The sequence below is a fragment of the Miniopterus schreibersii genome (genome assembly GCF_964146895.1).
Source record: "Miniopterus schreibersii genome assembly, chromosome: X".
Taxonomy (NCBI): domain Eukaryota; kingdom Metazoa; phylum Chordata; class Mammalia; order Chiroptera; family Miniopteridae; genus Miniopterus; species Miniopterus schreibersii.
In genome coordinates this window covers 68,036,745-68,064,593 of record NC_138104.1, presented here as the reverse complement: position 1 = coordinate 68,064,593, position 27,849 = coordinate 68,036,745, and the positions used below count along the sequence as shown (strand labels likewise).

Sequence of the window (27,849 nt, the reverse complement as noted above, 5' to 3'; positions counted from 1 at the left end):
TGGGGGAGCATTTCCTCTTTTTCTGTTCCCTGAAACAATTTAAGAGAAGGGTTATCAGTTCCTGGAAGGTTTGATAGAACTCATCTGTAAAACTATCTAGGCCTTCCTTGTTTTTGCAGCCTCCTGCCCCTCTATCCATACATTGTAAGCTACTGATCCAATTTATTTAATAATTTTGGGACTGTTCAGGTTTTCTCTTTCTTCTTGAGTCATTTTCTTATTGTGGTATAAAATACATAACATGAAGTTTATCATCTTAACCAGTTCAGTTGTGTTAAGTACACTTCTATTGTTGTGAAACAGGTCTTCAAAACTTTTTCAAAATCTTGCAAAACTGAAACTCTATACCTATTAAACAACTAGTCCTTTTCCCCTCACCCAAGCCTTTGGCACTCACCCTTCTACTTTCTGTCTCTATGAATTTGACTACTTTAGATAACTCATATAAGTAGAATCATACAGTGTTTGTCTTATTTCACTTGGCATAATGTCCTCCAGGTCATCTATGTTGTAGCATATGGCAGGATTTCCTTCCTTCTTAAGGAGGAATAATATTCTACTGCATGTATACACCACATTTTGCTTACCTGTTCACCGGAGGATGAACACGCAGGTTGCTTCTACCTCTTGGCTGTTGTGAATAGTCCAACCATGAACATGGGTATGCAAATATCTCTGCTTTCAATACTTTTGGGTATATACCTAGAACTGGGATTCCTGGATCCTATGGTAATTCTATTTTTAATTTTTTTGAGGAACCTCCATACTATTTTCCATGGCAGTTGCACCATTTTACAATCCCACCAACAGTGCACAAGGCTTCTAATTTTTCCACATCCTTGCTAACACTTGATATTTTCTTTTTTAATAGTAACCATCCTAATGGATGTGAGGTGATCTTATTGTGGTTTTGATTTACATTTCTCGATGATTAGTGATGTTGAACATCTTTTCATATACCTGGCCATTTGTATATCATCTTTGGAGTAATGTCCATTCAACTCCTTTGCCCATTTTTTAATTGGATAATTTTATTTTTTAGGAGTTCTTTATATAGTCTGGATAGTAACACCTTATCGGATATATGATTTGCAAATATTTTCTCCCATTGTGTAGGAGTCCTTTTCACTCTGTTGATTGTGTCCTTTGATGCATACAAGTTTTTAAGTTTGATGTAGTCCCATTTGTCTACTTTTGCTTTTGTTGCCGATGCTATTGGTGTTGTTTGTAGGAAGTCACTGCCCATTCCAATGTCATGGAGCTTTTTTCCTACATTTTCTTCAGAAGTTTTATAGTCTTAGTTATTACACTTAGGTCTTTAATCCATTTCAAGTTGGTTTTCCTATATGATGTAAGATAAGGGTTCAACATCATTGTTTTGCACAGTTTGTTGAAGAGACTGTCTTTTTCCATTGAATGGTCTTGGCACCATTGTTGAAGATCATTTGACTATATATGTGAGGATTTATTTCTAGGCTCTCTATTCTGTTCCATTGGTCTATTTGTCTGTCTTCATGCCAGTACCACACTGTTTTAATTCCTGTAGCTTTGTAATATGTTTTGAAATCAGGAAGTGTGAGTCCTCCAAATCTGTTCTTCTTTTTCAGATTTGTTTTGGATAATTGAGGTCCCTTGAGATTCCATATGAGTTTTAAGGTGAATTTTTCTATTTTGAGTCAGTTTTTGGTAAACAATATTTTCTTAGGAACATGCCCATTTCATCAAAATTTCAAATTTATTAGTATAAAGTCTTTTAGTTTTATTTTATTATGAAGTTTGATGGGTCAAAACCAGATGATAATGCTTAATATTCAGCTATTTTTGACCTATAAAAAATGGCTGTTTCATCTCGTTCAACCTAATACATACAAAAGAGCACACAGCACTTACAGGAATTGTTTAGAGGATGATGATAAAGTGCTACACATAGTCCCCACTGTCAGTGGCAGGACAACATTTCCAATGCCTTTGAAGCCCCTCCATGTACCCTCTTCCTCCCTAGACAGAGGCAACCACTATCCTTTCCTTGCTTTTCTTTATACTTGTCCCAAATATGAATTCTCTAAATGATATATTATTTAGTTTTATATTTTTAAAACTTTATATAAATATAATCATACTAGATTTTCCTGTAATTTGTTGCTTTCTTTCCATATTACAATTTTTACATACATCCAAGTTAATACATATAGTTGTAGCTTATTCACTTTTATTGCCAAATGGTTTTCCATCATATGACTCTAACATAGTTTGTTTATTCTCCTGTTAATAGACATTTGGGTTGCTCTTGCCTATTATAAACAATGCTGCTATGAATGATTTGTGCATGTAATCTGTTGTATTTGCGAAAGACCTTCTCTAGGGTGTGCCCAGGAGTGACATTGTTAGGTCATAAATATGCATGTCTTCAACTCTACTAGATAATGCCAAATTGTTTTCCAAAGTGGTTGTACCCAATTACATCCCCCCGCCCCACTCCACAGTGTACGAGTTCCTGGTACTCTATAGCACTGCTACCACTTGGTATTGTTGAACTTTTTAATTTCTGTCGATCGGTGAGAATAAAAGGCTACTTTACTATGACTTTAATTTGCATTTCCAGAGACCTTCTGTTTTAACTCGCCAGAGAGTAAGGTCTGGTCTCCTGCACAAGGTGGGGCAAAGATGTGAGCATTTGGCAGTTTCATGATTTAGAAGCTTCTTATATAGACTTTCAGTCAACTCTCCTGTTGCACCACCCCCACCACACACACGTTTTTTTCTTCTGATCTATTTGCTGCCTCCAATTCTTGTGCAAACCAGTCCCTGCTGCTGGCTGCCTCCCACCACTGTTTTAAAAGTTTGTTCTGGTCTCCTAAATCTCTTATTACTCTTCCACCTGTTTTCTAGCTTCCAAAATTTTCTTAGTAGGTATTCCTCTCGCTTTCTTTGGTGAATTTATTCCTTTTTACATTTGTCACCCCTTACCGTCACTTTCACGGTGTTTTGATTTTATTATTATTTTTATTGTTAATCATCACCCAAGAAAAAATTTTTTTAATCCTCACCTGAGGATATTTTTTCCATTGCTTTTCAGAGAGAGTGGAAGGGAGGGAGGGAGAGAGAGAGGGAGAGAGAGAGAGGAAGAGAGAGAGAAACATGGATATGAGAAAGACACATCGATTGGTTGCCTCCTGCACATGCCCCAACAGGGGCTGGGGATCAAACCTGCAACCCAGGTATGTGCCCTTAGACGGGGAATCAAACCCGTGGCCCTTAGGTCCGCGGATTGTTGCTCTAACCACTGAGATATCTGCCAGGGTACTTTCACGGTGTTTTGAGAAGCAAGGACCACACAGGTGTTCAAGCTCCCATGCTTAACCCAGACTCTCCCATTATGTTTGAAATGACTATTGGGTCTGTGGTTATATTCCACTTTTCCTTCTGAGTATTGTTTTTTAAATTGATTTTGGGGAGAGAAAGAGACATCAATTTGTTGTTCTGCTTATTTATGAATTCATATGCATTCATTCGTTGCTTCTTGTATGTGCCCTGACCTGAGATGGAACCCACAACCTTGACATATAGGGATGATGCTCTAACCAACTGAGCTACCTGGCCAGGGCTTCTGCCCATTGTTTATTTGTATATTCTCCCCTTTCATTCTTGCCAAAGGCTTGCTTATTTTACTAATTTCAAAGAATCAATTTTTGGTTTTATTGATCTTTCTTTTTTTTGGTTAATATTCACCTGAGGATATTTTTTCCATTGATTTTTAGAGAGAGTGGAAGGGAAGGAGGGAGTGGGGAGAGAGAGAGAGAGAGAGGGAGAGAGAGAAAAACATTGAGGCATCGATTGGTTGCCTCCCGCATGCGGCCAGACTGGGGCCAGGGATCGAAACCTGCAACCCAGGTATGTGCCCTTGACTGAGATTCGAACCCGAGACCCTTGGTGTGTGGGGCGATGCTCTAACCACTGAGCAACCTTAGCCAGGGCACTATTGATCTTCCTGTTTTCCATTTCATTAATTTCTGCTCTTTGTGATTTCCTTCCTTCTACTTTCTTTAGGTTTATTCTAACTTCCTGAGTTGGCCCTCATTTTATTCATTTTAAGGCTATACATTTCCTCCTAAGTGCTGCTTGAACTACATCCCATAAGTTTTTGTGTCTTTTTAAAAAATATATCTTTATTGATTTCAGAGAGAGGAAGGGAGAGGGAGAGAAAGAGAGAAACATCAATAATGAGTTATTGATCGGCTGCCTCCCGCACGCCCCCTGCTGGGGATGGAGCCCGCAACCCGAGCATGTGCCCTGACTGGGAACTGAACAGCGATCTCCTGGATCCTAGGTCGATGCTCAACAGCTGAGCCACGCCGGTCAGGCCCCATTAGTTTTTAGATGTAGTTTTTTCATTGTTGTTGTTCAGTCCTCTCTTTAGATTTCCATTATAGTTCTTCTTAGACCAATCATTTGAAAGTGTATTTTTAAATTTGAATTTGTAAATTTAAATTTCAAAACATTTGGGAGAACTTAGTTTTATTATCAATTTATGATTTTATCCTATTGCAGCTTGGGAACATGATCTGTACAATACCAATTCTTTTAGTATTTGTTGAGATTTGTTTTGTGGCTCAGGACATGGTGAGTTATAGTAAATGTTCGAGGTGAACTCGATGAGAATGTGTAGTCTTTAGTTTTGGAATTCCCATTTATCAAACGTGTTCATTTTTTCCCTATATTCTTACTACTTTTGTCTGCTTGAGATGCCAATTGTAGTGAGAGGTGGTGTAATTTATTGTGGTGAATTTACTGATTTATTAATTTTTCCTTTTGCTGCTACTTTTTTGTTTGATATACATTTGAGGCTCTGGCATTAGGCAGGTGCACACATGTTCAGAATGGTTAATGCTTCAAATGAGTTATTTCTGTAACCATTATGCAGTAACCTCTTTAATTCCCAATAAAGATTTGTGCCCTGAGGTCTACTTTGTCTGATATTAATTTCTCTTCACTAACTTCCTTTTGGATGGTATTTGCCAGTTTGTCTCTTTTCATCCATATCAATTAGGGCTTGGTGGCAGACCACAGAACCATTCTAGCTACTTAAGTTTTTGTGTTTTTTTTTTGTTTTTTTTTTTAAAAAGATTGATGATCAGGCAGGGATGACTGACATATTCTTGGGAAGAGATGGAGGAGCAGCTCAACAACCCCCACCATTTGATTCATTGCCTCCCCGGAGTCATGAACAAATCCTAACCTCCACATTTGGATAAAATGCCATCTACCTCTCACCGCCCCCCTCCCCAGACCAAGCCCCTTTCCCCCAGGCTGTCTACGCAGATCTTCAACCACCACCTGACTCTGCCAGCCCATGCTCCCAGCTGCCCCCTCAGCGGATCTGCAGGCTAGAGCTCATCCACACTGCCTACTCCCTACTCATCCTTTCCCAGGGGGCTGCAGGCGCAGGCCCAGCAAGTGCTAACTAGATGATGGCTCCTTTCCAAACTGAAGGGTGCCATCACCCATCAGACTGCCCAAGCTAGAACCCAGAGGTCATCTTGACTTTCCCCCTCCCCTCAGTGTCTGACCCCTCACCCCCATGCCTGTTGATTTTTTTATGATCTCTTTCTGATCTGTCCAGGACTTCGGGCCTCAGCATGTCTTGTCTGGGCTGCTTTAGGTGGTGTGTTTGCTCATATACGTCTCTCTCTCTATTACCTATCAATATATCCTTTATCGTCAAGCAATCAATCTATCATCTATGTTTTGAGGTGAAATTCACATAAAGGAAACCTTGTACCCATTAGCAGTCAGTCTTCATTTCTCACCTCCCCTGGCACCCATCCATCCCCTTTCCGTCTCTGTGGATTTGCCTATTCTGGACATTTCATATGAATGGACTCAAATGATATATGTCTTTTGTGACTGGCCTCTTCCACTCAATCAGCATCACATTTTTGCAGTTCACCCATGTTGTAGCACAGGTCAGATCAGAATTTCATTCTTTTCAGAGTGCTGTGCCTCTCTCCAAACAACCCCTCACACGGCCTGCTTTAAGCATAACTCTATGTGGTTTCCATCCTGCTGAAAACTTTTCAGTGGCTTCTTGTTGCCTCCGGAATGAGTTCAGGCTCCTCAGGGTGGCCCTGGCTCCCCTCCCCTGCCCTCAGCATCCATGTTCCGTGTCTTGCTCCTGATCATTCCCGGTCCTTTTCACAAATGTTCCTTACTGGAAGTCCAAGGAGCGCTTTCCCCACTGTCCCTTGCCAGGCTCTCAGGACCCTTCCTTCTCCATGTTCCCCCAACCAGCCCACTTTGCAGCCCACTGCTCTCTCCATATTCTCTCTGGAAGCTCTTCATGCAGGGACCCACCACCGGTACCCTCCTCCTCACCCCACACTGGGTCTAGGCTTGGTCTAGAGTCCTCAGCCAATAATTTGGGCTCAGCCAATATTTTTATGAGATGCTGTTGCTGAATCCACCTCCCACCACCATGTCAGCCACAGAATGTGCTGAGCTGTGTCTCCAGGTGAAGTGTGGGGGCTGAGGTTATTCCTTCTCTCCCAGGCACCCCGCTGTCCATCCCTGTCTCCCACAAGCCAGGCCAGACAAAGAGGCCAGGAGGCAAGAACACACTTTCCATGGGAGGTTTTTACTGAGGGACTGAGGGAGGCTTCCTGGCCCAAGGGCTGAGCCCCCCTCCACCCTTGGAAGGCACACGACGGCAGTGGGGTCTCCCTCTCGGGCAGGAGCTAGCTTTGCAGAGACAGCTTCCCTGGCTGACCCCTCTTTGGCACTGAGGTGGGAACACTGGTGCCCACACTCCTGAGGCAGCACAGTGTCCATCTCCCCCTCTGGCTGGCCTGGGCCCCCCCTGGTGGTAGCTGGCAGTGTAGGCTGGTGGGGCAACAGGCTCATTGGGGCTGGTTCAGATGCTGGGCCACCTGTGGAAGGACCACAGCCCGGGCTGCCTCCCCTGCCAGCAGGGTGTTCACATTGGCAATCAAGAAGACTACAAACAGGAATCCAATAAATTAGCTTGTAGGGACCGAGAGGGACAGGGTCTACATTCTTATTATCGCTTGCTAAGAAGTGCTATGCAATTCTTTCTCCCAAGAGCTCTTTGGGGCAACTCGTAGGGAGAAGGGGCGCAGACAAGGAGCCCTGTCTGGCCGTGTGTCCTTTTTGGCCATTTCTATGGCAGGAAGGGCATCCAGTGGGATGGGAGCCTCAACGGCCACTTGAGTAGTGGCAATAGAAGGATGGACCATGGGGTCTCCAACGGACTGAAAAAGAGGAAACAAGGGGGACTTCAGTCTCAGGAGGGTAGTACCCCACAAATGCTGAGGCTCAGCACAGACTGTCTTGGTAGTGTGAGCTAGGGCTTACCTCCTACCTTTCTCTCCCTCCCCCCAAAAAAGAGAGGACTCAGCTACCCTGCCCAGGTCACAATTATGGTGGGGCAGGGAAGGGGGCAGGGTTGGGGAGGGCGGCAGGGTAGGACCCTACATGTCTCCTGGCCTGAGGGCAGGGGCATGAGGGTCAGGCACACCCTTTTGCTGGCAGTTGTCTAGGCAGGGCAGGCCAGTGGCAGGGAGGTCTAGGAGGAGGGAAAGTCATGCGGAGTGGGCCTATGGTGGGGCTGGGTGGTGGGGGAGTGGATAGGCAGGCATTGCTGTTTCCTTCATATGATCCGAGGGCTTGGGGCAGGGCAGGGGCTGAGGGCCCAGAGCCATGATCCTCTGTCAGGTGGCAGCACCCTGGACAACCCTGGGGCCTTGGCCCAGGATCTGGCAGAGCTCCTGGAGACGCTGCTGCATCTTGGGAATGCCCGCCAGCTGCTGCTCAAGCCGCTGCTTCTCCTCAGTCAAGCTCAGGCGGGCGGCTGAGTCCAGCTTCTCGAACTTCCAGCCGCCCTCGCCATCGAACTGTAGTAAGTGTGTGTGGTACTTCCTGGACCAGGAGAGGGACAGGGTCAGAGATGCAGAGGCTGCTCAGCAGGAGACGCATGCAGGGCCTACCAGAGTCCTCTGCCCCTCTGATGGCAGCACCATCTCCTCCCAGGCTGCAAAGCCAAGGGGGTGTAGAATGATGGAAGGGCGCTCCTTCCCCTTGACTCCAGGAAGGAAGAGAGGGCACCTACCACAGGGAGGGTCGGTGGGTGATGGAAAGCAGAGCGATGCCTGCATCCTTGGCTGCTTGGAAGATCTTGCCTTCCACGTCGATGCTTATGGCACTGGTACATTCATCCAGGAGGGCATACTTGGGCCTTGAGAGTGGGAGCAGAGTGGACGAGGCTGTGGACCCTCCACTGCTGTTGATCCTAGTCCCTCGCCCCATGTGGCCCAATCCTTGCTGAGGCCTGGATAGGGCCTTCTAATGGTACTGCCTTCTCCCTAAGGAGGCCCCAGGGAGCATGCATGCTGAGCTGCCGTTGGCTTGGAGAGCAGTCAGTGCCTGAGGGAGCCCTACCACCCTGGACAACCCACTCACTTGTGGTAGAACATGCGGGCCATGCCGATCCTCTGCTTCTCACCCCCTGACAGAACGTCCTTCCAGTCACACATGGCCTCCCAACCTAGGCAGGGGACAAGGGGGCTCTGTTCAATTCAACAAGGGCCCAGGCACACTGGGTGTAGTGGGAGGGGGCTGGGGAACAAGTGACAGTGGAAGATGACAGCACATTTGACTCCGGAGAAGGTCGACTGCTGGCTATGTGTGCTCTGGGCATTTGTCTGTCTGTAGGTGATACTTTAATAGTAAAAAAGAAGTTGAGACGAATTATATCTCCTCCAAAAGAAGATATGTGGGAATCCTAACTCTCAGGATCTCAGATGACTATATTTGGAGAAAAGGTCTTCATAGAGGTGATCAAGTTAAAGTGAGGTCACTAGGGTGGGCCCTGATCCAGTATAATGGGTAGCCTTATAAAAAGGGGAGATTTGGACACAGAAATATACATAGAGGAAAGATGATGTGAAGAGACAGAGGGAGAAGATGGTTGTCTGCAAGCCAAAGAGAGGGGCCTAGAACAGAAGGAGCCAACCCTGTCTACACATTGATCTTAGACTTCTGGCTTCCAGAGCTGGAGGCTAATATATTTCTGTTTAAGCTGCTCAGTCTGTGGTACTTTGTTACAGAAAACTCATAAGGGACCTAACAGGGTACCAATGAAGAGTCAGCCCCAGGAAAGCTGGAGCGGTCTCTCCAGAAGGCTTCTCACCTGTAGGCACCAGGCCTTTGTATCACTGACTCATGCCAGACCCTCTGTAAGGCTCAGGCAGCTGCTTGAATGAGCAGATGTGTAGATGATTCACCAGAAATGGCTCCTTACCTCCTGCCACTCTGCCTTCCCACAGGACTAGAATTTTTGGTAGTGCGCATGGTACCCTCAAAAAAACGCTATACTCCCTAGCTTGTCTTGAAGTATATGACTATGTGACTGAATTCTAGCCAATGGGGTTTAAGTGTTACAGTGTGGCAGCTTCTGGAACTTTCTTTAAAAGACAGATGGCATATACCATTTCCCTCCACTTCCACCATCCTATGGCTTGGGATATTATGTGATGGCCGGAACAGCCATCTTGGACCATGGGGTGACTTTGGGAATGGAGGCTGCACAGAGCAGGGCCACCTCAACCAACTATGGCCTTCCTTCCTCAGGACTTTTATGTCACAGTAAGATAAACTTGTGAGCTATCTGAGCCACCGTGGGGGGGGGGGGGTCCTGTTTATTCACAGCTGAACTCAATGTTAATAGGTTGTGATGGTCAGCCTCAGGGGCCCCAGGCACTCAGGGGTGCCTGGAGGACAGGAGGGGTGCACTTCCAGGCAGAGGGTGGCTGGAGCAAAAGAGGTCAGGCCAGGCCAGGAGGAAGCTGGGGATGAAGCTTCAGCATGACTGTGGCAACCAGTACTCCACCACCTGCAGCCCTCTTCCTATGCAGGCCACCACACCTGGGAAGAGTCTGCAGGAGTAACTTCATTTAATGCTGGTGCTGAGGGAGGAACTAGTACCTGTCCCCCTCTACAAGTGGACAGAGGCTCAAGAGGTGAGGTGTTTGCTCAAGGTCAAGCTGCCCCTAAGTGGCCCGAGGCAGGAAGAGGAACCCTGCTGCTCAGATTTCACTAAGAATATCAGCTCAGCCCCGCCCTGGGTTCTGCCCTCTCCTCCTCACCTCTGGGCCCTACAGGCATTCCCAGACAAACGAAGTAGGCCCCTGACCACTGCCTTTTCTTGCCACTAGCCTGTCCCTCCCTCCTCTCCCCAGGACACCGTGCCTCTTAGGCTCAAGGCAGAAACCAGGGGTGTCCCCTACACCTCTGCTCCTGCCTCTCAACCTCCAGGCCCTCTGTGCAGACAGCCTGTGCTTGCTCCTCACTCCTCCCCCCAGCTGCCCTACTCAAGCCACCATGCCTGAGGTCAGTCCTCTTGCTGAAATTCGGAACTGACCTGTAATTTCCCTGCCTAAAGCCTTCCAAGGGCTTCCTTCCTTCTCAGCCTCCCCCGCCCCACTACCCTCACTCCTCCAGCCCCAGGGCCTGTTGTGAGCATCTCACCTGATGGTGAGCACCCCCCTGGATGGCCCCTACCTGCTAACCTGGCCTCCCTTCCCTAGCATACTCAGGCTGCCTGAGCCATCCGCTTCCTGTCAGTCCTCCCTATTAGGAGGGGCTCTCAGGGGCACCTAGCACATTGGCCTCCTGGATGTTGGGGGCCAAGAGGGAGGCAGAGCTGGGGTGGTAGCAGGTTACTGGATGGATGGCTCACTCCCTGGTGCTGAGAAGAGAGATGTCCCATCCCCTACCTCCTTCCCGCTGCAGAATGTGGTTCAGGTGCACGATGTCCAGAATGGCTTCCAGGTGCTGCTCTGAATAGCCCTTCCTTCGCATGTCCTCCACTGAGTCAGGGTAGATCACCTGGTCGCGCAAGGAGCCGACAGACATGTAGGGCCTATGGGAAAGCTGCATGTCCACCAAGGGAAGGGCTGGCCTTGCCCATGCCGTGTCTGTTCAGGCTCCACCATGACCCCTGGATGCCAGAGGTGTGGTGAACTCGAAGCCCACAGATCCCTGCTATAAAGTGCTCCAGGCAGTGCTCACATCCACCTATGCACACCAGGCCCACACAGTCGCATGTGTACACCACACACTCACCCTGCACACATAGGCATGCATGCATGCACGCATAGACACAGCACACACATGCACATGCTCACATGCACACACACACTATATGCACACAGACACATGCCCCCCCCCCCCAGTGTGCACCCTCATACATGCACACCACACAGCTGTAAAGTCACCAGGTGAGGGGGGTTGGGAGGGGGCAACTGGAGGCTCCATAGCCCCTCTGATTCTGGAGCAGCATCTTGCTGTCCTCTCCCAAGGCCCCAAGTTCTGCCATTTCCTAGGTGTCAGGTTCCACAGGTCGGAAGGGGCAAGGGGCAGAGCTGGGGACTCTGGCTCCCTTCCTCTCCCCTGCACCGCTCACCTCTGAGGGATGTAGAACATGCGCTGGGGTGGGGGCTTGTAGAGCACACCACCATATGTGGGCCAGAGCCCGCCAAGGATCCGGAACAGAGAACTCTTGCCACAGCCATTGGGGCCCGTGATGAGCAGGTGCATGCCATCTTCCACCTGTGGAGGCAGCACCATGTGGTACCCAGGGGGGCAAGGGCTTCCTTCCTCTCACCTGCAGCCTCCCTGACAGCCTCTGACAGCTACCTGCACCCAGGTGCATGCCAGGGGCCAGTGGGTAGGCCCTCCTGGTCTCTTGGTAAGGGATGGAAGGGCTTGGACAATAAGGTCCAGCATCCAGAGCCCTAACCAAATACCTGTTTTGGGCCCCAACTTGTCTCTTAAGGCCCCAACACACACCAGAGAGTATGGGGCCAGCAGGAGGAGGGCCTATTCTGCTACAGCCATATGAATGGGTGCAAGCCCCAGAAAGTCAACATCACCCTCCATCTCACTTCACTGGGAATCCAAGTGTTTTGGCCTCCCCAGCAGAACTGCTTTCTCTCTGGGAACTGCTCTGGGAAAGGTGCTTTCTTTAGAGTTCTAGGTGGACAGTAAACTCCAGCTGTCCCCCAAAGCCCTCTCACTGCCCTCATGGATAGTAGGGAGCCACAGAGATGCTGCTGTAACCCCCAGGCTCAGTGTCAAGGGCCTCAGGCTCCCCAATTGGCCAATCACATGATGTCCACTGGCTAATGAAAAAAGACCAGTCAAGCTAGGGGGAGGGAGGTGTGTGGGAAGGAAGGGGTCATAGGGAGGGAGACTGCTGTCCTCAGGCCACCTACCAGCCTCCGAAGTCCTCAGAAGATCTGAGAGTGTAGCCCATGTGAGTCCTTCCCTGGCTTACCTCAGTCAGTGTTAGGGGTTGAACTGTGTCCTCTCAAATTCAGGTATTGGAGTCCTAAACCCCAGGACCTCAGAATGTGACCTTATTTGGAAATAGCCTTTGCAGATGTAATAAGTTCAATTTAGATGAGGTCATCCTGGAGTGTGATGACTCCTAATCCAATGTGACTGGTGTCCTTATTTATAAAATGGGGACATTTGGACACAGCCATGAACACAGGGAGAACGCCATGTGAAGATGGAGGCTGAGATTAAAGTGAAACCAAGGAACACCAGTGATGGCCAGCAACCACCAGAAGCTGGGATAGCCTGGAACGGATTATCCCTCACTGCTCTCAGGAGACACCCTGGTGTGGACTTCTAGCCTCAAAAACTGGGAGAAGCTCCACTTCCATTGTTTGAGCCCCTCAATTTGTGGCCTTTATTAAGACTATAAACTCCCTTGGTGGAGCCTGAGCCTTCCTCCTTTCAGATGTGTGAGGGCTCTTCTGGTGCCAGACTGTGGGAGAGCTGCTTCGGCCCTCAGCTGGTGCCATAGCTCCCTCCCTCCTCTCCTTCCCTGCGTCTCTCCAGCTGTCCTTCTTACCGCAGTACCTGGCCTATCATGGCTGGGAACTGCTCCCCTTCTCCAACATCTCCCAGACCCAGAGCCCAGCTCTACCACCAGTTCCACCAGGCCAGAGCTCTTGCTCAGCCCCCAACCCCTGCTCTTCCACCCCAGTCACCCACTCCTTGCCTGGTCTTGCTTCCTACCCAGCTGAGGCCCGGCTCACTAGGGCTTCTGGTCTTTGCCTAATTGGGCTTCTACTAGGCCTGCCTGGAAATCATTCACCTTGGATAAACCAGCTATCAGCAGCTTCCCCTACATCCTTAAGAGTGATCACTGCTGGGGGCGATGGGGACCACACCACTGTCCTATGCTGCTTGAGGTAATGACATGTTCCCAGCCTCCAACTGGCTAGCAGGGCCCTTCTCAGCAGATCAAGGAAAGAAGACCCAGGCACTGCCTCTCCACTCACCTTTTGCACTTATTCCCTACCCAACCATGGCTCCTGCTGAACCGGTTTCTCACTCCTCCCACCATTCCACTGTCTTTTCTCTGCCTGCTCTCTTGGAGGGGCCTTCTTCAGCACGCTGTCCACCCACCTGGAAGCTTCTGGATGAAGTTTCATCTAACCTCTGTTCCCACCAGGGATGGTGACCACACTTTTTATGACCCCTGCTGGACTCTGGGCAGCTCACTGCGGACCTTTGTAACATTTTAGGGTCCCCCAGAATGGGGCCTCCCAGAGGGCAGGGGCCTCCCTGATTTACTTCTGGTTTCCAGTGCCCAGCCTGGAACTCAGAAAATACTGTTTGAATGAATAAATAAATGAATGAACAAATGACTCCCTTTCACTTCTTTCCATGCACCCTCCCCCCATAGATTTCTCTTTCGCTCCATCATTCCCCAACCAGGTGGATGTCAGCCACCAGGGCTTCCTTTCCACAGATGGCCTGTGGAGTGGCTGAGAGCCCTCCTGGAGGGCCATGCTGCACTCAGCATACACACCTGCACTGGCAGCTTCTTGAAGCAGATGGGTGGGACCCCAAGCCCAGGTCATCGGAGGACAATCTCTTCCACCACAGTAGGAGTTGAACCAGAGTCCCTAAGTTCTGGGCTTCTGTGGGACTAGGATGGGGTAGGGGCGGGGTTGGCAACGATAAGGTGAACCTTCAGGTGACTCTTGGCCAATCCTGGTAATCTCAAGTCTCTCTCTCTCTTTGTTAAATCAGTTCTGTCTCCATTGCCCCACAACTAACAGGCAGAGACACGTTGGTCTTTCACCTTGACCTTTGCACACCTGCCACGTAGATCTTGGGACAATGGCTGCTGACAACACAGGCAGGCCAGCTAGGCTGGATGCCAAGGGCTGAGGCTTGCAGATACAGAAGGCCAGGCCTCAGGCCCCATGGCTCAGCCCAGCCCAGCCCAGCCCAGCCCAGCCCAGCCCAGCCCACTCAACCTACCTTGATGTTGAGGCTGGCCACCACCACCTCTCCTGTGGGTGTGATGATGGGGATATTGTCACAAACAATCCCCTGCTCCACATCCACCACTTGGCCTGGAGAGAGAACACAAGGAAGGAAGCTAGGGAGCAGTAGCACTCCCTTTGCCTTCTGGTAGGTTCCACATCCCCCCCCCCCGACCTCCAAAAGCATGCCAGTGTGTGGCCCAAGGCCCCTTGGGAGTACATTGGGTCTTCCTACAAGCAGAGCCCCCCCACCCCAGTGTCTGGTGCTGTGTTCTGGGTGGGGAGAGGCAAAGCTATTTCTATGGCTTCTGGAATCCAAGGCATGGAGTCCACCCCTGCTCTGAAGCCCTTCCCTCCTGGCACCATCTCAGTGGTGGCTCAAACACTGTGGGCCCTTTATCACAGCATCCTGGCCCCTACTGTAGGCTTTAACTTTCTCTTGCTGCCCATATGGGCAAGTGACTCCCTTACTCAAGGATCATGTCCCCCTCTTTTGCAAGGAGAAATCCTGACTACGGCACCTAGAAGGAACAGGGCAGTGAGTAGGTTGGTCAGCAGTGACTACACTGGGAAGGAAGGCTGTGGGGGCCACAACTCACCAAGGAAGCCCTCCCTGGGGGCACAACTCAAAGATCCTGCCTTTTGGGTGGCACAGGGAGGTGCTAGTGGTGGGAGGGCAGGGACCAGTGGGGCCTCTCTAGGAAGGGAACCCTTACCACGGATTTGCAGGGGACCCTCCACACGGACACCAGACCTGACCACAGCCCTGGACGCTGCCTGAGCGTCCTCTGGCTCCCCAGGCCTCTTGAAACGGCAGTGCTGGACATCTTCAAACACCTGGAACATCTCATGTACACGGGCTGTGTAGCCGGCCAGCTCTGTCACCTGTGGGAAGGGTGACCCTGGCTCAGCTCCTGCCATCTGGGGGTGGGATAGAGGGCATGGTAGGGGTGGATTTGTGGGGGTGGGGTACCTCCTTGTAGGATGAAATGATCCTCTCAATGGCATCCGCAGCAGCTGTGAGGAGGTTCCGGGCAATGGTGAAGGCTTCTGTGCGTTCGCTCACCAGCTCTTCCTCCCTCATCTCCAAGGCTGCCTTCTTCACTGCTTCTGAATCTATGGAGCACAGTGGAGGGGAGGGGTGGGGACAGTGGGAAATTAAAACTGGTCCATTGGAGGAAAGAGGAGTCTATCCAGCAAATGGTGCTAGGACAAATGGGTATCCACATGCAAAAGAATGACCCCCTACCTCACACCACACACAAAAACTAACTCAAAGGGGAGCACTGACCTGCATGTAAGAGCTAAGACTACAAAACTCTTAGAAGAAGGCAGGGGTAAATCTTCATGATGTGGGATTATGTATGACTCCTTAAATAAGATACCAAAGGCACAAGCGACAATATAAAAACAGATAAATGATCTTCACCAAAATTTAAAACTTTGGGGCACCAAAGCAAACCATCAAGAAAGTGAAAAGACAACTTAAAGACTGGGAGAAAATATCTGCAAATCATATATCTGAGGAGGGTCTAGAATCCAGAATATATAAAGAACTTTTTCAATTAAACAACAAAGAAACAAATAACCCAATTAAACAATGGGCAAAATATCTTAATACACATTTCTATTGTATATCTAAGATACACGAATGGCCAATAAGCTCAAGAAATGATGCTCAACATCACTAGTCATCAGGGAAATGCAAATCAAAACCGCAATAAATTACCACTTCACACCCACCAGGAGGACTATAATTAAAGAGATAACAAGTGTTGGTGAGGAAGTAAAGAAATTGGACCCCTCATATACTGCTGGTGGGGATGTAAAATGCTGTAGCCACAGTGGAAAACAATTTGGAAATTTCTCAAAAAGTTAAACATAGAGTTACCATGTGACCCAGCAATTCCAATCCAAGGTACATATCCAGGAAAAACAAAAATATATGTCCATGCAGAAACTTGCACACAAATGATCATAGCACCATTTTCATAAGAGCCAAAAAGTGGAAACAATCCAAATGTCCATCAATGAATGAATAAAGAAATTATGGTACACATATACAATGGAGTATTATACAGTCACTAAAAGGAAGGAAGCACTGATTCATCCTACAATGTGGATGAACCTTCAAAACATTCTGTTGAGTGAAAGAAACCAGTCACAAAGGGCTACATATTGTGATTCCATTTACATGAGGTGTTCATAAAAGGCAAGTCCATAGTGATGCAAAGATTAGTAGGTGCCAGGAGCTGGGGGTGAGGTGGAGAGTGACTGTTAATGGATCTGGGCTTTCTTTTTGGGGTGAGGACAAGGTCCTGGACTTAGATACTGGTGATAGTTGCACAACTTTGTGAATATATTAAAAACCACTGCCCTAGCCTCGCTGGTTTGGCTCAGTGGTTAGAGTGTTGGCACAAGGACCAAAGGGTTGCAAGTTCGATTTCCAGTCAAGGGCACGTACCTCAGTTTCAGGCTCAGTCCCCGGGTGCATGCGAGAGGCAACCAATTGATGTGTCTCTATCATATCAACGTTTCTCTCTCCCCCTCCCTCCCTTCCACTCTCTCTAAAACTCAATGGAAAAATATCCTCGGGCAAGGATTAAAAAACAAACAAACAAACAAACAAATAAATAAAACAAACCACTGCCCTGGCTGGTGTGGCTCAGTTGGTCAGAGGGTCATCCCATACACCAGAAGGTTGTGGGTTCGATTCTCAGTCAGGGCACATACCTAGGTTTCAGATTCCATACCCAGTCTGGGTGCGTGTGAGATTTATCTACCTGTTTCTTTCTCCCTTCCTCTCTCTCTAAAATCAATAAAAAAATAAAATAAAGTAAAAAATAAAATAAAAACCACTGAATTGAGTACTTTAAAAGGCTGAATTGTATAGTATGTTAATTACATCTCAACAATGTAGATTAAAAAAATGACCCAGCTCTGGCCAGTTTGGCTCAGTGGTTAGAGTATTAGCCCACAGACTGAAGGGTCCCAGGTTCAGATGCTGCCAAGGGCATGTGCCTTGGTTGTAGGCTTGATTCTGGCCCTGATCGGGAGCTCAGGTCAGGAGCATGCAGGAGGCAACCAATCGATGTTTCTCTCTCTCTCCCCTTTCCACTCTCTTTGAAAAGCAATGGAAAAAATATCCTCGGATGAGGATTAAAAAAAAAAAAAGAGCCACTAGGCATTTGGTTTACTTTCTTGGCACACCCAGCTCTTTCTCTCTAGACTGCTCTCGCCATGTCCTACACTAATCACAGCAGGCCCCCTGGGGCCATACCTGCACCTTGTTCTCTAAGGCCTAGAGCTGTTGCACCTGCAAGCCTCTCAGACTATCCCCTTTTGGACCTCCACTATTGCCCCCATTTCTCCCTCCCCCCTCCCTGTGGCCTCCATGAGAACTGCCATCCTAGATACCCTGACTTCTCCCTGGAACCTGCTCCTGTCTTGACTTGCTTTGCTGTCTCAGTCTAGACCCCATGGTTGCTCACTTCAATCCTTTCTTGTCAATGCCCTTGACTTCCTTGACTCTTGGAAAACCCCAAGGGGCAGGACTTTTACACAAGGAATGTTCTAGAAATGGTGATGAGGAGCAAGGGGAATGTTGACTCTGATGGTACTGGGTGTGGGTGAATGAGCAGTATCCACTGTGGCATCAAGGGAAGCCGGGGCTCCTGAAGCCAAAGTAATGGGAAGGACTCTATCCAGGGGCATATGTTGATCAGAGGGAGAAACTTCGCATATGGTGATAGGGTGGGGCAGGAAGGGGCAGGAAGTCATCTCAGGGCCTACAGAGCAGCAAGAGTGCAGTGTGGGGTAGAAAGGGGACTTGATGGCTGGCTAGAGCACCTCACATCACCTTCTGGGGCCTGGCCCAAGAATCTAAGGAACTGGGCAGGGGAGGGGGTTGTTAATCATGATAGTCTAAGTTCCTGGGCCTTCATTCTCACTGTGACCCCAGGGACACAGACCCCAACAGGAAGGGGGACACAGACCCTTCTCCCAGGATGTCCTGAGAGCTAGACAGTAACTGCACATAAAGTGAAAGGGTCTGCAGGTGCCTGGGGCATCCTGGCAACAGCTGGTACTTCCCTGGAGACAGAATAAACTACCCTTGGGCAGCTAAGACCAAGGCCCCAGAGCAGCACACCTAGCAGTTGTTCATGGCCAAGGCCTCCCTCGGGCCCTCCAGTTTTGCAGTGCCAGCAGACGAGTAGGGCAAAGGCATCTAAATCTTCCTCAGTTGAGCCCTGGCCCGGTAGCTCAGTTGGTTAGAGCACTGTGTGGATATGGCAAAGTTGCAGGTTTGATCCCTGGCCAGGGCACATACAAGAAGCAACCAATGAATGCATAACTAAGTGGAACAACAAATCGATGTTTCTCTCTCTCCCTTCTTCTCCCTCTCTAAAATCAATAAATAAATTAAAAAAAAAAAATCTTCCTCAGTTGATAAAATACCTGCATCCTCCCACTGGTCCCTAGTGCCCTCAGCCTCTTTGAAGCACCTGGAGCAAGGACAAAACAGACAAAAATCCTTGCCCTCATTGCCCTCCCAGCCTAAAGGGGCAGAGGGACTACAAACCAGATAGATAAGTGGAATAGATAGGGTGTTCAGTGCTTGGGAAAGCAGGGAGGTGGGAAGGGGAAGAAAGAATCAGGGTCATGAGCAGGGCAGGCCTTATCTAGAGGGTGCCTGTGAGCAAAAATCTGATGGGAGGGTGGGACTTCAGAGGAAAGTGCATTCCTGGAACAGGGAGCAGCATATGCAAAGGCCCTGAGGCAGAAGCCTGCTGGTGTTTTGGGGCAATAACAAGGAGGCCAGTAAGAGGGAAGTGGAGTGAGCAAGGGGGCAGGAGAATTTCACATTTTCACAGGTAACTGACTGTAAAAGCTATGAGGATAGAGACAATAGCTTATGCTTCTTAAATCACAGTGCACTATGGCACAGTAGAGGATCCAAAAAGTCCTAGGGCTTCAGAGGAAGGAGAGGCCTCAGGCACTAGGCTGGCCGAGCTGTGCCAAGCACCAGGGGTAGAGGGAAGTCGCTGCAGGCACTTCCTCACAGAAATCATAGGTGTGTTTTCTCATGGGTCTGTCCCCATGCTCTGGACCAGGTATGCTGACTGGGTCTGGCATCAGTGCCTAAATCAGGGCCACTCTTGGAAGACAAGTGCCAATGGGAACAGAGGAGCGCTAAGCCAAAAGGGGTGAGCCAGCCAGGGTTCCAGGACCCTTCACTGCTTGAAGCCCCCAAGAGGAAATGAAACAAGCAGGAATCATGGAAGGAGGGAACTAGCAGAAGGTGTCATGGTGCCCCTGCTCTGGGGTCACGTTGGTGCTTCCAGTTGGTCACATGTCAAGAGTTCTTGCAGCCAGCTTTGGAGGGGAGACCCCTCAGTAACAGAGGTGGTGGTGGAGGCAGCTATTAGGATTCAACCTCTTCCCAGTAGCTTCTCTAAGAACTGCAGGGAAACGCAACCTGTCCCAGCCCATTCACTTACTCCTTGCCCAGGGCTGTAGCTCCCACCTGATAGTTTTATACAAGAATTGCTGATTTCTATTATTTTTAATGCCTGTCACTCTTCCTAATGCTTACTTTCCCATTATGTCCAAATATAAGTTCTCCTCAATTATTTTGAATAGCTAATTGCAAATCCAATATTTCATTGTTCCCATTTGTTTTCACTTCCAATTAAAATGTTTCAATAAAGCTTCACTTGTTTGCTAAAAAAAAAAAAATCAAAAAAAAAAAAAATCAGGGCCATTCTTCATGTAGAACTGTTGGTGGAAAGTAACTATCCACCTCCAATTAGATCCTTACTCTTGGGGGTCACCCAGAGAGGGACAGACAGTTGAGGGTATGGAAGCCCCAAGGTAGAGCCACCAATAGAAAGAGAATCAGAGAGATTTCTGAAACAAGTCAGGCTCTTTCTATACATGACTGAAAACTCTCTCACTATCAAAATGCATAAAATAGAACCCCTTTGAAAGCAGAGCTGTTCTATAGCCCAGGCCAGGTAGCTCAGTTGGTTAGAGTGTCATTCCCATACGCCAAGGTTTCTGTTCCATCCCCGGTCAGGGTACATACAAGAATCAACCAATGAATGCATGAATAGGTGGGACCAACAAATCAATGCCTCTTTTTCTTTCTTTCTTTCTCCTTCTCTTTCTCTAAAAAAATCAATCAATAAAAACAAAAACAAAAAGAAAGAAAAAGAAAGCAGTGCTATGCTCATAGGAAAGCAAGGCAAATTCCCAGGAGCCTACAGAAAAGCCAGCAGCCAGATGCACCAATGAAATCCCTAGAGACTGAGAAGACAGGTCATGTAGCCAGAGCTCTAGGTGTAGGAAACAAAAGGTCACCTCTAAGAATTGGTAATTATGTGTCTTCGGTTTAAATGAATACTACTGTCAAGTTCAGGTACTCCTCTTCCCCAAACTAAGAGGTGAACATGAAAATGGCCTCCAAGTGATTAATTACCAGGAGTGCTTGGCCAAAACAAAAGCCAATATGCACTGGGGAACTGTACCCTCCTGTTAGGCCATACAGGGTTCCCAGGAAAGTCTGGTCACAAAACCCACAAGGAGCCCTGGCCAGGTGGCTCAAGTGGTTGGAGTATCACTCTGTACACCAAAAAGGGCACATACCTAGGTTGCAGGTTCGATCCCGGGTTGGGGCGCCTAAAGGAGGCAACCAATCAATGTTTCTCTCTCACATCTCTTCCTCCCCACCCTACCCCTTAAAATCAATAAAAACATATCTTTGGGTGAGGATAAAAAACAAACCCACCAGGGCCGGCTGGTGTGGCTCAGTTGGTTGAGCGTTGTCTCATGCACCAGGAAGTTGTAGGTTTGATTGCCGGTTCGATTCCCAGTCAAGGGACATGCTCGGATTATGGGCTCGATTCCCCAATAGGGGCATGCAGGAGGCAGCCAATTCATTGACGTTTCTCTCTCTCTCTCTGAAATCAATAAAAAATATATTAAGAAAAAAAGAAAAAAACCCCAACAAAACAAATAAACAAACCCACAAGGAAAGGATTCACCATGAATAAAGACTGGCAGATGGACGATCAAGCTGGCTTAGACCCTCAAGAATTCAGATAACCCAATAGCCAGATAGAGGCTGTGTATCATCAATATGATATACAGCATAAAAGGAGCAGTCAAAAGGTGAGAAAATCAGATATTTGTCAAAACAATTTGAAATTTCCTTTTGAAAATGGAAATTTCTATTTCCAAATTTCTATTTGAAAGAGAATCAAATAGAACTTGATAGAAACAGTCACTGAAATTTAAAAAAAATTCAAATTAGACTCGACTGAAGAGAAAATTGGCAAATCAGTGAGCAGGAAGATCTGAAGAAATCTCCAAGGATTCAGCACAGATAGTATTAGATGGGAAATAGTGAAAAGAGTGGAAAAGCCACAGAGGAGAGAGGAAGTCCAGCAAGAGTTCCAGAAGGATCAAGTGAAAGAACAAGAGTGAGTCAATATTTGAAAAGATAACAGCTGAGAATTTTAATAAACGATTAAAAAAATCTGAATATTCAAAGGCCATACAACTAGTCTCAAGCAGGATAAATAGAAACCCACAGGTTAACACTTCCATGTGAAACAGCAGAATACCAGAGAAAGTAAAGTCTAAAAGCAACCAGAGAGACAATATAGGCTGCTGTGGGGTTAAGCTGATAACAGATTTTCCAGCAGAGACAATAGAATATTGTTAATGGGCTGAGAGAAAATAACTATCGTCCTGGGCTCCCACATCCAGCTAATCTTTAGTTGGGGGGGGGGGGGAGGGTAAAACAAAGACATTTTCAGGCAACAAAATAATTGTGAACTGTCCCCGATGAAAGCCTTGCAGAAAGACCCTCTGAAAGATGTCTCTCTGGAGGAAGGTGACTAGGCTGTGAGCAGAGAAATCAGTAAACATGGGGATGGATTTAGACATGCATCAGCATGATAGCAATAGTCAAGTATAAAAACACAGGAACACAAATGTGACACTGAGCTACATCAACCCATCAGCTGGGGCTGGTCCTCGTGTTAAAGTATTCTCCTCCAAGAGGAGGAGGAGCCATCGATTTTCAACCTTTCTCATCTCATGGCACATAAGCTAATTACTAAAATTCTGCAGCACACCAAAAAATATACTATATTTTTTGCCGATCTGATGACAAAAAATAGGTATAATTTTGATTCATTAACACTGGATGGCTATTGTGTTGGCTGTTATCATTTTTTGTTTGTTAATCCTCACATGGGGATATTTTTTTCCATTGCTTTTTCAGAGAGAATGGAAGAGAGGGAGGAAGGGGGAGAGAGAGAGAGAAACATCGATGTGAGAGAGACACATCTACTGGTTGAGTGAACCCACAACCCTTCAGTCTGCTGGCCAATGCTCTTACCACTGAGCAACACCAGCCAGGGCTGTTGTCGTTTTTTTATTTGACAACCTAAGGGAAATGAGGTCAGTGCCCCTGACTAAATAGTCAGTTACTGCATATTTTAAAAATTCTTGTGGCATACCAGTGTGCCACAGCACACCAGTTGAAAATTGCTGACTTAGACTGTTCTCAGTGTGCACACAAGTTAACCTTTGAAAGGGCAACCATGAAATAGAAGGAATATGTTGCAAGCCAGTAGAGGAACAAAATGAGAATCCTGAGAATCCAATCGCTAAAGTAACAGGCAGAAGAGGCTTCCCAATCCCCCCAGGCCTTAGGGCAGAGGTCTCTAGCCTCTGCAACCTGCGAGAGTTGTTTGAGGCCTGGGAAAGTCAAGGCCCAGGGATGAAGAGGCTTGCTCAAGGTACTTCCCCATCCTCCCACCTTCCAGTCATAGTTGGTTGAGGACAGGCATAACTGGGTGAGGGTACGTGCACCTGGTGAGGGTACCTGTGGTATTCCTGTCACAGTCCCTGGTCTCAGGTGAGAAGTACCAAGAAGCATGAGATACTGAAAAGGGGAGACTCACACAAAGTGGAAGGCAGCAAGGGAGAGTGTGACCTGTGGTGATCTCTAGGAAGCCAGCCAGGCCTCAAAGCCTCAGCAGTGGAAGGCGCAGGTGGGCCAGCTGAGCACTGGACCCTCCAGAGCCTAGCACCCAGTGGTCCAGGAGGACAGGGCCCTGCCCCCACCCCCTGGGAGTGCTGACTCTCACCTGACTCTGAGTAGCCAGTGGCGGTGATTATGGGAACTGCCACCATGAGCAGGCCTGAGGCACTCCACACATACTTCATGAGGAACTGCTCCAGCATGACATACCACAGGCGCTCTAGCAGGATGAGGTTGATCTGGGAAGCCAGGGCCTTGTAAGAGTGCTGCAGCAGGGCCAGCTCCACCTGCCAGGGAGAGGCGACAGAGACAGCCTGAGAGGCCTTGTGGTAATGAACATGGGGGCGACAGCAAGAGGTCCCAATTGCCAAGGGCACATATGCCATGCCACCTGGTGGCTAAGACAAGGTTGAGAGGTGGGAGTTATGACTGGGCCACATTTACAGTAGAAAGGTCTTAGACTCCAGGTGGGGAGGCAGTATGGGATTGTCTGACATAACAACACTGGGGTACAGAGGGGTGAAGAATGACCCCAACTGTTGAGGCCCATTTTGGTCCTGTCTTTCCACTACCTCTCTAGTTGGGTAGCTCACTTTGCCTGTTTCTTTGGGTAACTGCTGGAGGACTAACCTGAACTCAGCAAAAGGCAGTGCTTCATTTTGAAGAACTTGATTCAACAGTTTACTTACGCCTACTTAGGCCCTGTCTCCTGCTACCTTCCCCAGGGATCCTCTGGGTGAGAAACTTCCACTGCATTCTCCCACTGAAACCTGGAGGGCATGCTCCTGAGCCAGCCCTGCAGGACTCACCCTCTAATGGTCAGCTGAGTGCTCCAGTGGGGTGGGCCTCTCCTATCCTATCCTCCCCTCCCTTCCCCATTCCTGCACTGGCCACCACCTGCCATCTCAGAATGGGTACCAGCCTGGAGAAGAGAGAGCAGGAAAGGGAGTGGGAGAGAAAGAGACTCTCCCATGGCAGTACCGTCCAGATAGGCAGGGGGGCTGGAGGTGTCAGGAAGTGGTCACGGCAAGGTGGCCATTGGGTTATGGATTTCTTGGCTCAGTACAGAAGTGTGCATCCCAGCTCTACCTTCCTAGCCCTGACTGACAATAGCTGCCCAGCCTGGCACCATTTCTTTTGCCAAGTGCTTTTGCACTTAACTCTCCATTTGATTCTCACCACATGCTACGCTACCTTCATTCTCATTTCCATTGTACAGTAGAATATTACAGAAGCCCAGACCTGCCCAAGTTCACACAACTTAAAGGTAGCAAGAGGTGTGGAATTTGGACCACACTGGCAGAGCCATCAGGAAAACCAGATTTTTGGAAATGATGCTTTGATGTATTAAGAAAGGTTTACCTTGTTATCAAGCCAGCAAGAGGCTGTGTGTGTGTATGTATGTGTGTGTGTGTGTGTGTGTGTGTGTATGTTTCTGAGATTTCTCATTGAAATCTCAGTAAGAAGAGAATACTCTGCTGTCTGTCTACCAGCCAGCCAGTCACCTCTGCCTTAACCTGTTAGTCTGAGCCTGGGCCAGCGTCCACTGGGACACCAGCCAGTGGGACTGGGATGAGCCACATGCCTGCACAATAAGGAAAATTGACTCACCCATGGTGGCCTGTTATCCCATGCTGCTTTCCAGCCCTTTGGCAGAGGCCTAAAGAGACAGTGAACACATACTGCCTCCCCCTACCCCTATTGAACTCTCCTGGCGAACATGCTACTTCCTGAAGCTAGCCTAGAGAAAGTCCCTCAAAGAGCAAGTGATCTCTCTGCCCTCACCATATAGGTCCTCTGCATCCTGTGGTTCTGCCTCAAGCCCAATTTCCTGTTCCTGAAGTGAGTACGCCGCCTCTGAGCACCCTGGCAATCCTGACTTGTGCTGGGAGCTGGCAGGAGTGCCAGCTGGGGCTGACAATGTAGCTGCGGGTAATGTGCCAAGGGCCTCACCCAAGGCCACGGCTGCCTGCCAAGGACCTGCAGCCCGCATGAGCGAGAGGATAAGGGGGTTGAAGCTGCAGACCAGGCGCTTTTCTCCTAATCTGGAGTCTGATATACAGCCAGTGAGACAAGGTCCAGGGGCAAGAGGTCACCTGACCCAGGGAGGACACATAGGCCTTCAGGAGGTGGATGCCATTGCACCCCTCCCCCAGAAGTACTCAGAACCGAAACCAGAGTTGCTGGGAGCAGGGGGCAGGGCCCTGAGGCAGCTGCAACCCCAGGCATGAGGAAGAGGAGGGGCTAGGGTGAGATAAGGGGAGCATTGGCCTGCAGTAACCTTTCCCAGCACCCAGCTCCTGGCGGTCCCTGCCCCTACCCTGCCTTGGCCCACTGGGGAACTGAGCCCTGGAACACAGGCGGAAGGACAGCCATGCCGGGGGGCAGGGTGGCCACTGGGCGGGCAGGAAGTGCGTCGCTCCGAGGTGGCGGCCTGGGCCCTGCATCTCTGGCTCAGGGCCTCAGGGAGGCGTCTGAGCTGGCAGCCCAGCTGGCCCTTGAGCTCAGGCAGAGTAGCCATTGACCCGGAGTGCTGAGTGCTGCTACTGCTGCGGCCACCTCGCTGGGTGCTGCTTGTTAACCTCCACTTGGGCTGAGTCATGCCCATAATGCCTGCCTGCCTGGCCAGCCAGCTCAGCTGGACGCCAGCCTTCAAAGGGCCTTGGGGCCCAGGAGGGGCTGGGCAGCAGGCCATGTTCCACCATCCCTGATCCCAGACAGCAGGAGCCTCCTTCCAGCTGACTACAGGAATGGGGCGAGCCAGGAGCTCTAGCATCTCAAACCGCTAGGATCTGCAGCTCCAAGGCCAGGACAGCCTCAATGAGGAGAGAAAGCAGAAGTGACCAGGCAGCTGTTCCAGGGCAGTCCCCACCCAGCCTTCCTGCTTCTCCATTTCTGTGTCTAAGTCTGGGCTGCCCAAGGCCCTGGCCATCCCGTCTCCCTCTTCTGTGGCCTGCCCACACCTCTGGCATCAACCCCAGTCAGCCCTCGGCTTTCCCCACCACTCACAGTTGCCTGCCCCTGGGCCTCCCAGCCACATGCTTTCCTCCATGCTCAGCACCCCAACCTGCCCCACCTCATGGCCCCCATAGAAGGCGATCTCCTCTGAGTTGGCCACCACGCGAGAGTGCATGTAGCGCAGCTCCCCCTTCCTTCGTGCCTCCTCTGCCACCAGCTCCCCAAACTTGGGTGAGAAGGCTCGCAGCACGTTAGCTGTGAGAAACACCACGAGGCCAGCAATGGCCGAGGGCCAGGCCGTGCCGGCCCCACGGGAGCGAGCCGTTTGAAGCAGGGTATAGGCAGTCACGGCCACATCCAGGAGTGGCTTGGTCAGGTTGGAGTACAGGTGCGCCACAGAGGCAGCAAAGGCCACCACATCCTCCGTCAATGACTGGTCAGGGTTTCGAAGCCGCCCATCCATGTTGCTGACTCGGTAGTAGGTCTGCTGGGAGAAGTAGAGGCTGTAGGCATGGGCCACTAGACGGCTTCGGAAAGACAGGGTCAGCTGGCCCTCCAGGTAGCGGATGGCACTGTTGATGAAGGTGGCTGGAAGGGCGATGAGGAGCCATTGCAGGAGTTGCCAACCAAAGGCCTGGGGGTCCTTGCGAACGATGCAGCGGGCCAGACGCCCATCCAGGCGGGCCACATATACTGACAGGAAAGTTCGGCTCACCAGGGCTGCTGAGTGCAGTGCCAGTAGCCCTGTCTCCCGGCATAGGATCCTGGGGAAGAGCAGCCTGAGGAGCCACAAGAGTCGCTGCAAGAACACTCGGTTCACACCGGCTTTGGCCGCTGTGGCCACTGTGGCTGACGTGGCCCCTGAGGCCTCTTGCGTGGACTCCCCTGCAGGCACTTGAGGGCCTCTGGCCGGAGCCAGGCACTGCCGCACCAGGGGGTAGATTTTGTGGGCTCCATAGGCCGTGAGGGCCAGGACCACAGCTGTGCGCTTCAGCGTGGACACCCGCGAGGGCCGGGGGGTGGAGAGCACCGGCATGTCACCTGGGCTGGATGCACGGGGCTGGGACTGGTGTCTGAGCCAGCAGTCGAGGCAGGTGGCTGGAAGGGTTGTTGCTCTGACCCCGGCTCGTTGTCTAGGCAACTGGAAACCTTGCAGTGGTCCCTGAGACTGTTGCTCTAGGCCACCGGGGCGGTGCTGGGGCCCCTGGTGCGGTGGGCTCAGGTCCCTCCAGGGTCGCGGCCTCTTCAGGCAGCGGAGGTGGAGGAACTTATCAGTCTCCTAGCCCCTGGGGTCAGAACCTCGAGAAGACTCGAGCAGAGAGGGCGTCTCTTCCTCTCCACCTCCTCCACCTCCTCCTCCTACCCTGGTGGCGCCCCTCCCCGGGGCAACAGGCGCGTCAGTCCTCTCCACAGCCAGGCTGAAGCGACATTGACTCAGCCACCGCCCAGAATCCCCACCCACCCACCCCT

General features: G+C 49.6%; 1 protein-coding gene across 1 annotated transcript; it reads right to left on the bottom strand.

The window, feature by feature from the left end:
• Nucleotides 1-6,612: 6,612 nt before the first annotated feature.
• On the bottom strand, nucleotides 6,613-27,826 carry ABCD1 (ATP binding cassette subfamily D member 1). The gene is made up of 10 exons (XM_081125973.1): nucleotides 26,498-27,826; nucleotides 23,528-23,708; nucleotides 15,337-15,479; nucleotides 15,080-15,248; nucleotides 14,359-14,453; nucleotides 11,477-11,622; nucleotides 10,788-10,933; nucleotides 8,473-8,557; nucleotides 8,123-8,248; nucleotides 6,613-7,932 (listed from the first exon to the last, which is right to left on the bottom strand). Exons 1-10 carry the CDS (start codon nucleotides 27,413-27,415, stop codon nucleotides 7,725-7,727), a joined length of 2,217 nt encoding a protein of 738 aa, XP_080982099.1. The 5' UTR covers nucleotides 27,416-27,826; the 3' UTR covers nucleotides 6,613-7,724.
• Nucleotides 27,827-27,849: the final 23 nt, after the last annotated feature.

Bases quoted from the DNA above. Each gene is read 5' to 3' on its own strand.
- ABCD1 (XM_081125973.1), bottom strand. From the start codon at position 27,415: ATGCCGGTGCTCTCCACCCCCCGGCCCTCGCGGGTGTCCACGCTGAAG. The intron at 14,454-15,079 runs GTAAGGGTTCCC...TTCTCTCTCCAG, and splicing joins GGGTCCCCTGCAAATCCGTG to GCCAAGTGGTGGATGTGGAG. The intron at 11,623-14,358 runs GTAGGTTGAGTG...CTGCCTCCACAG, and splicing joins TGGCCAGCCTCAACATCAAG to GTGGAAGATGGCATGCACCT.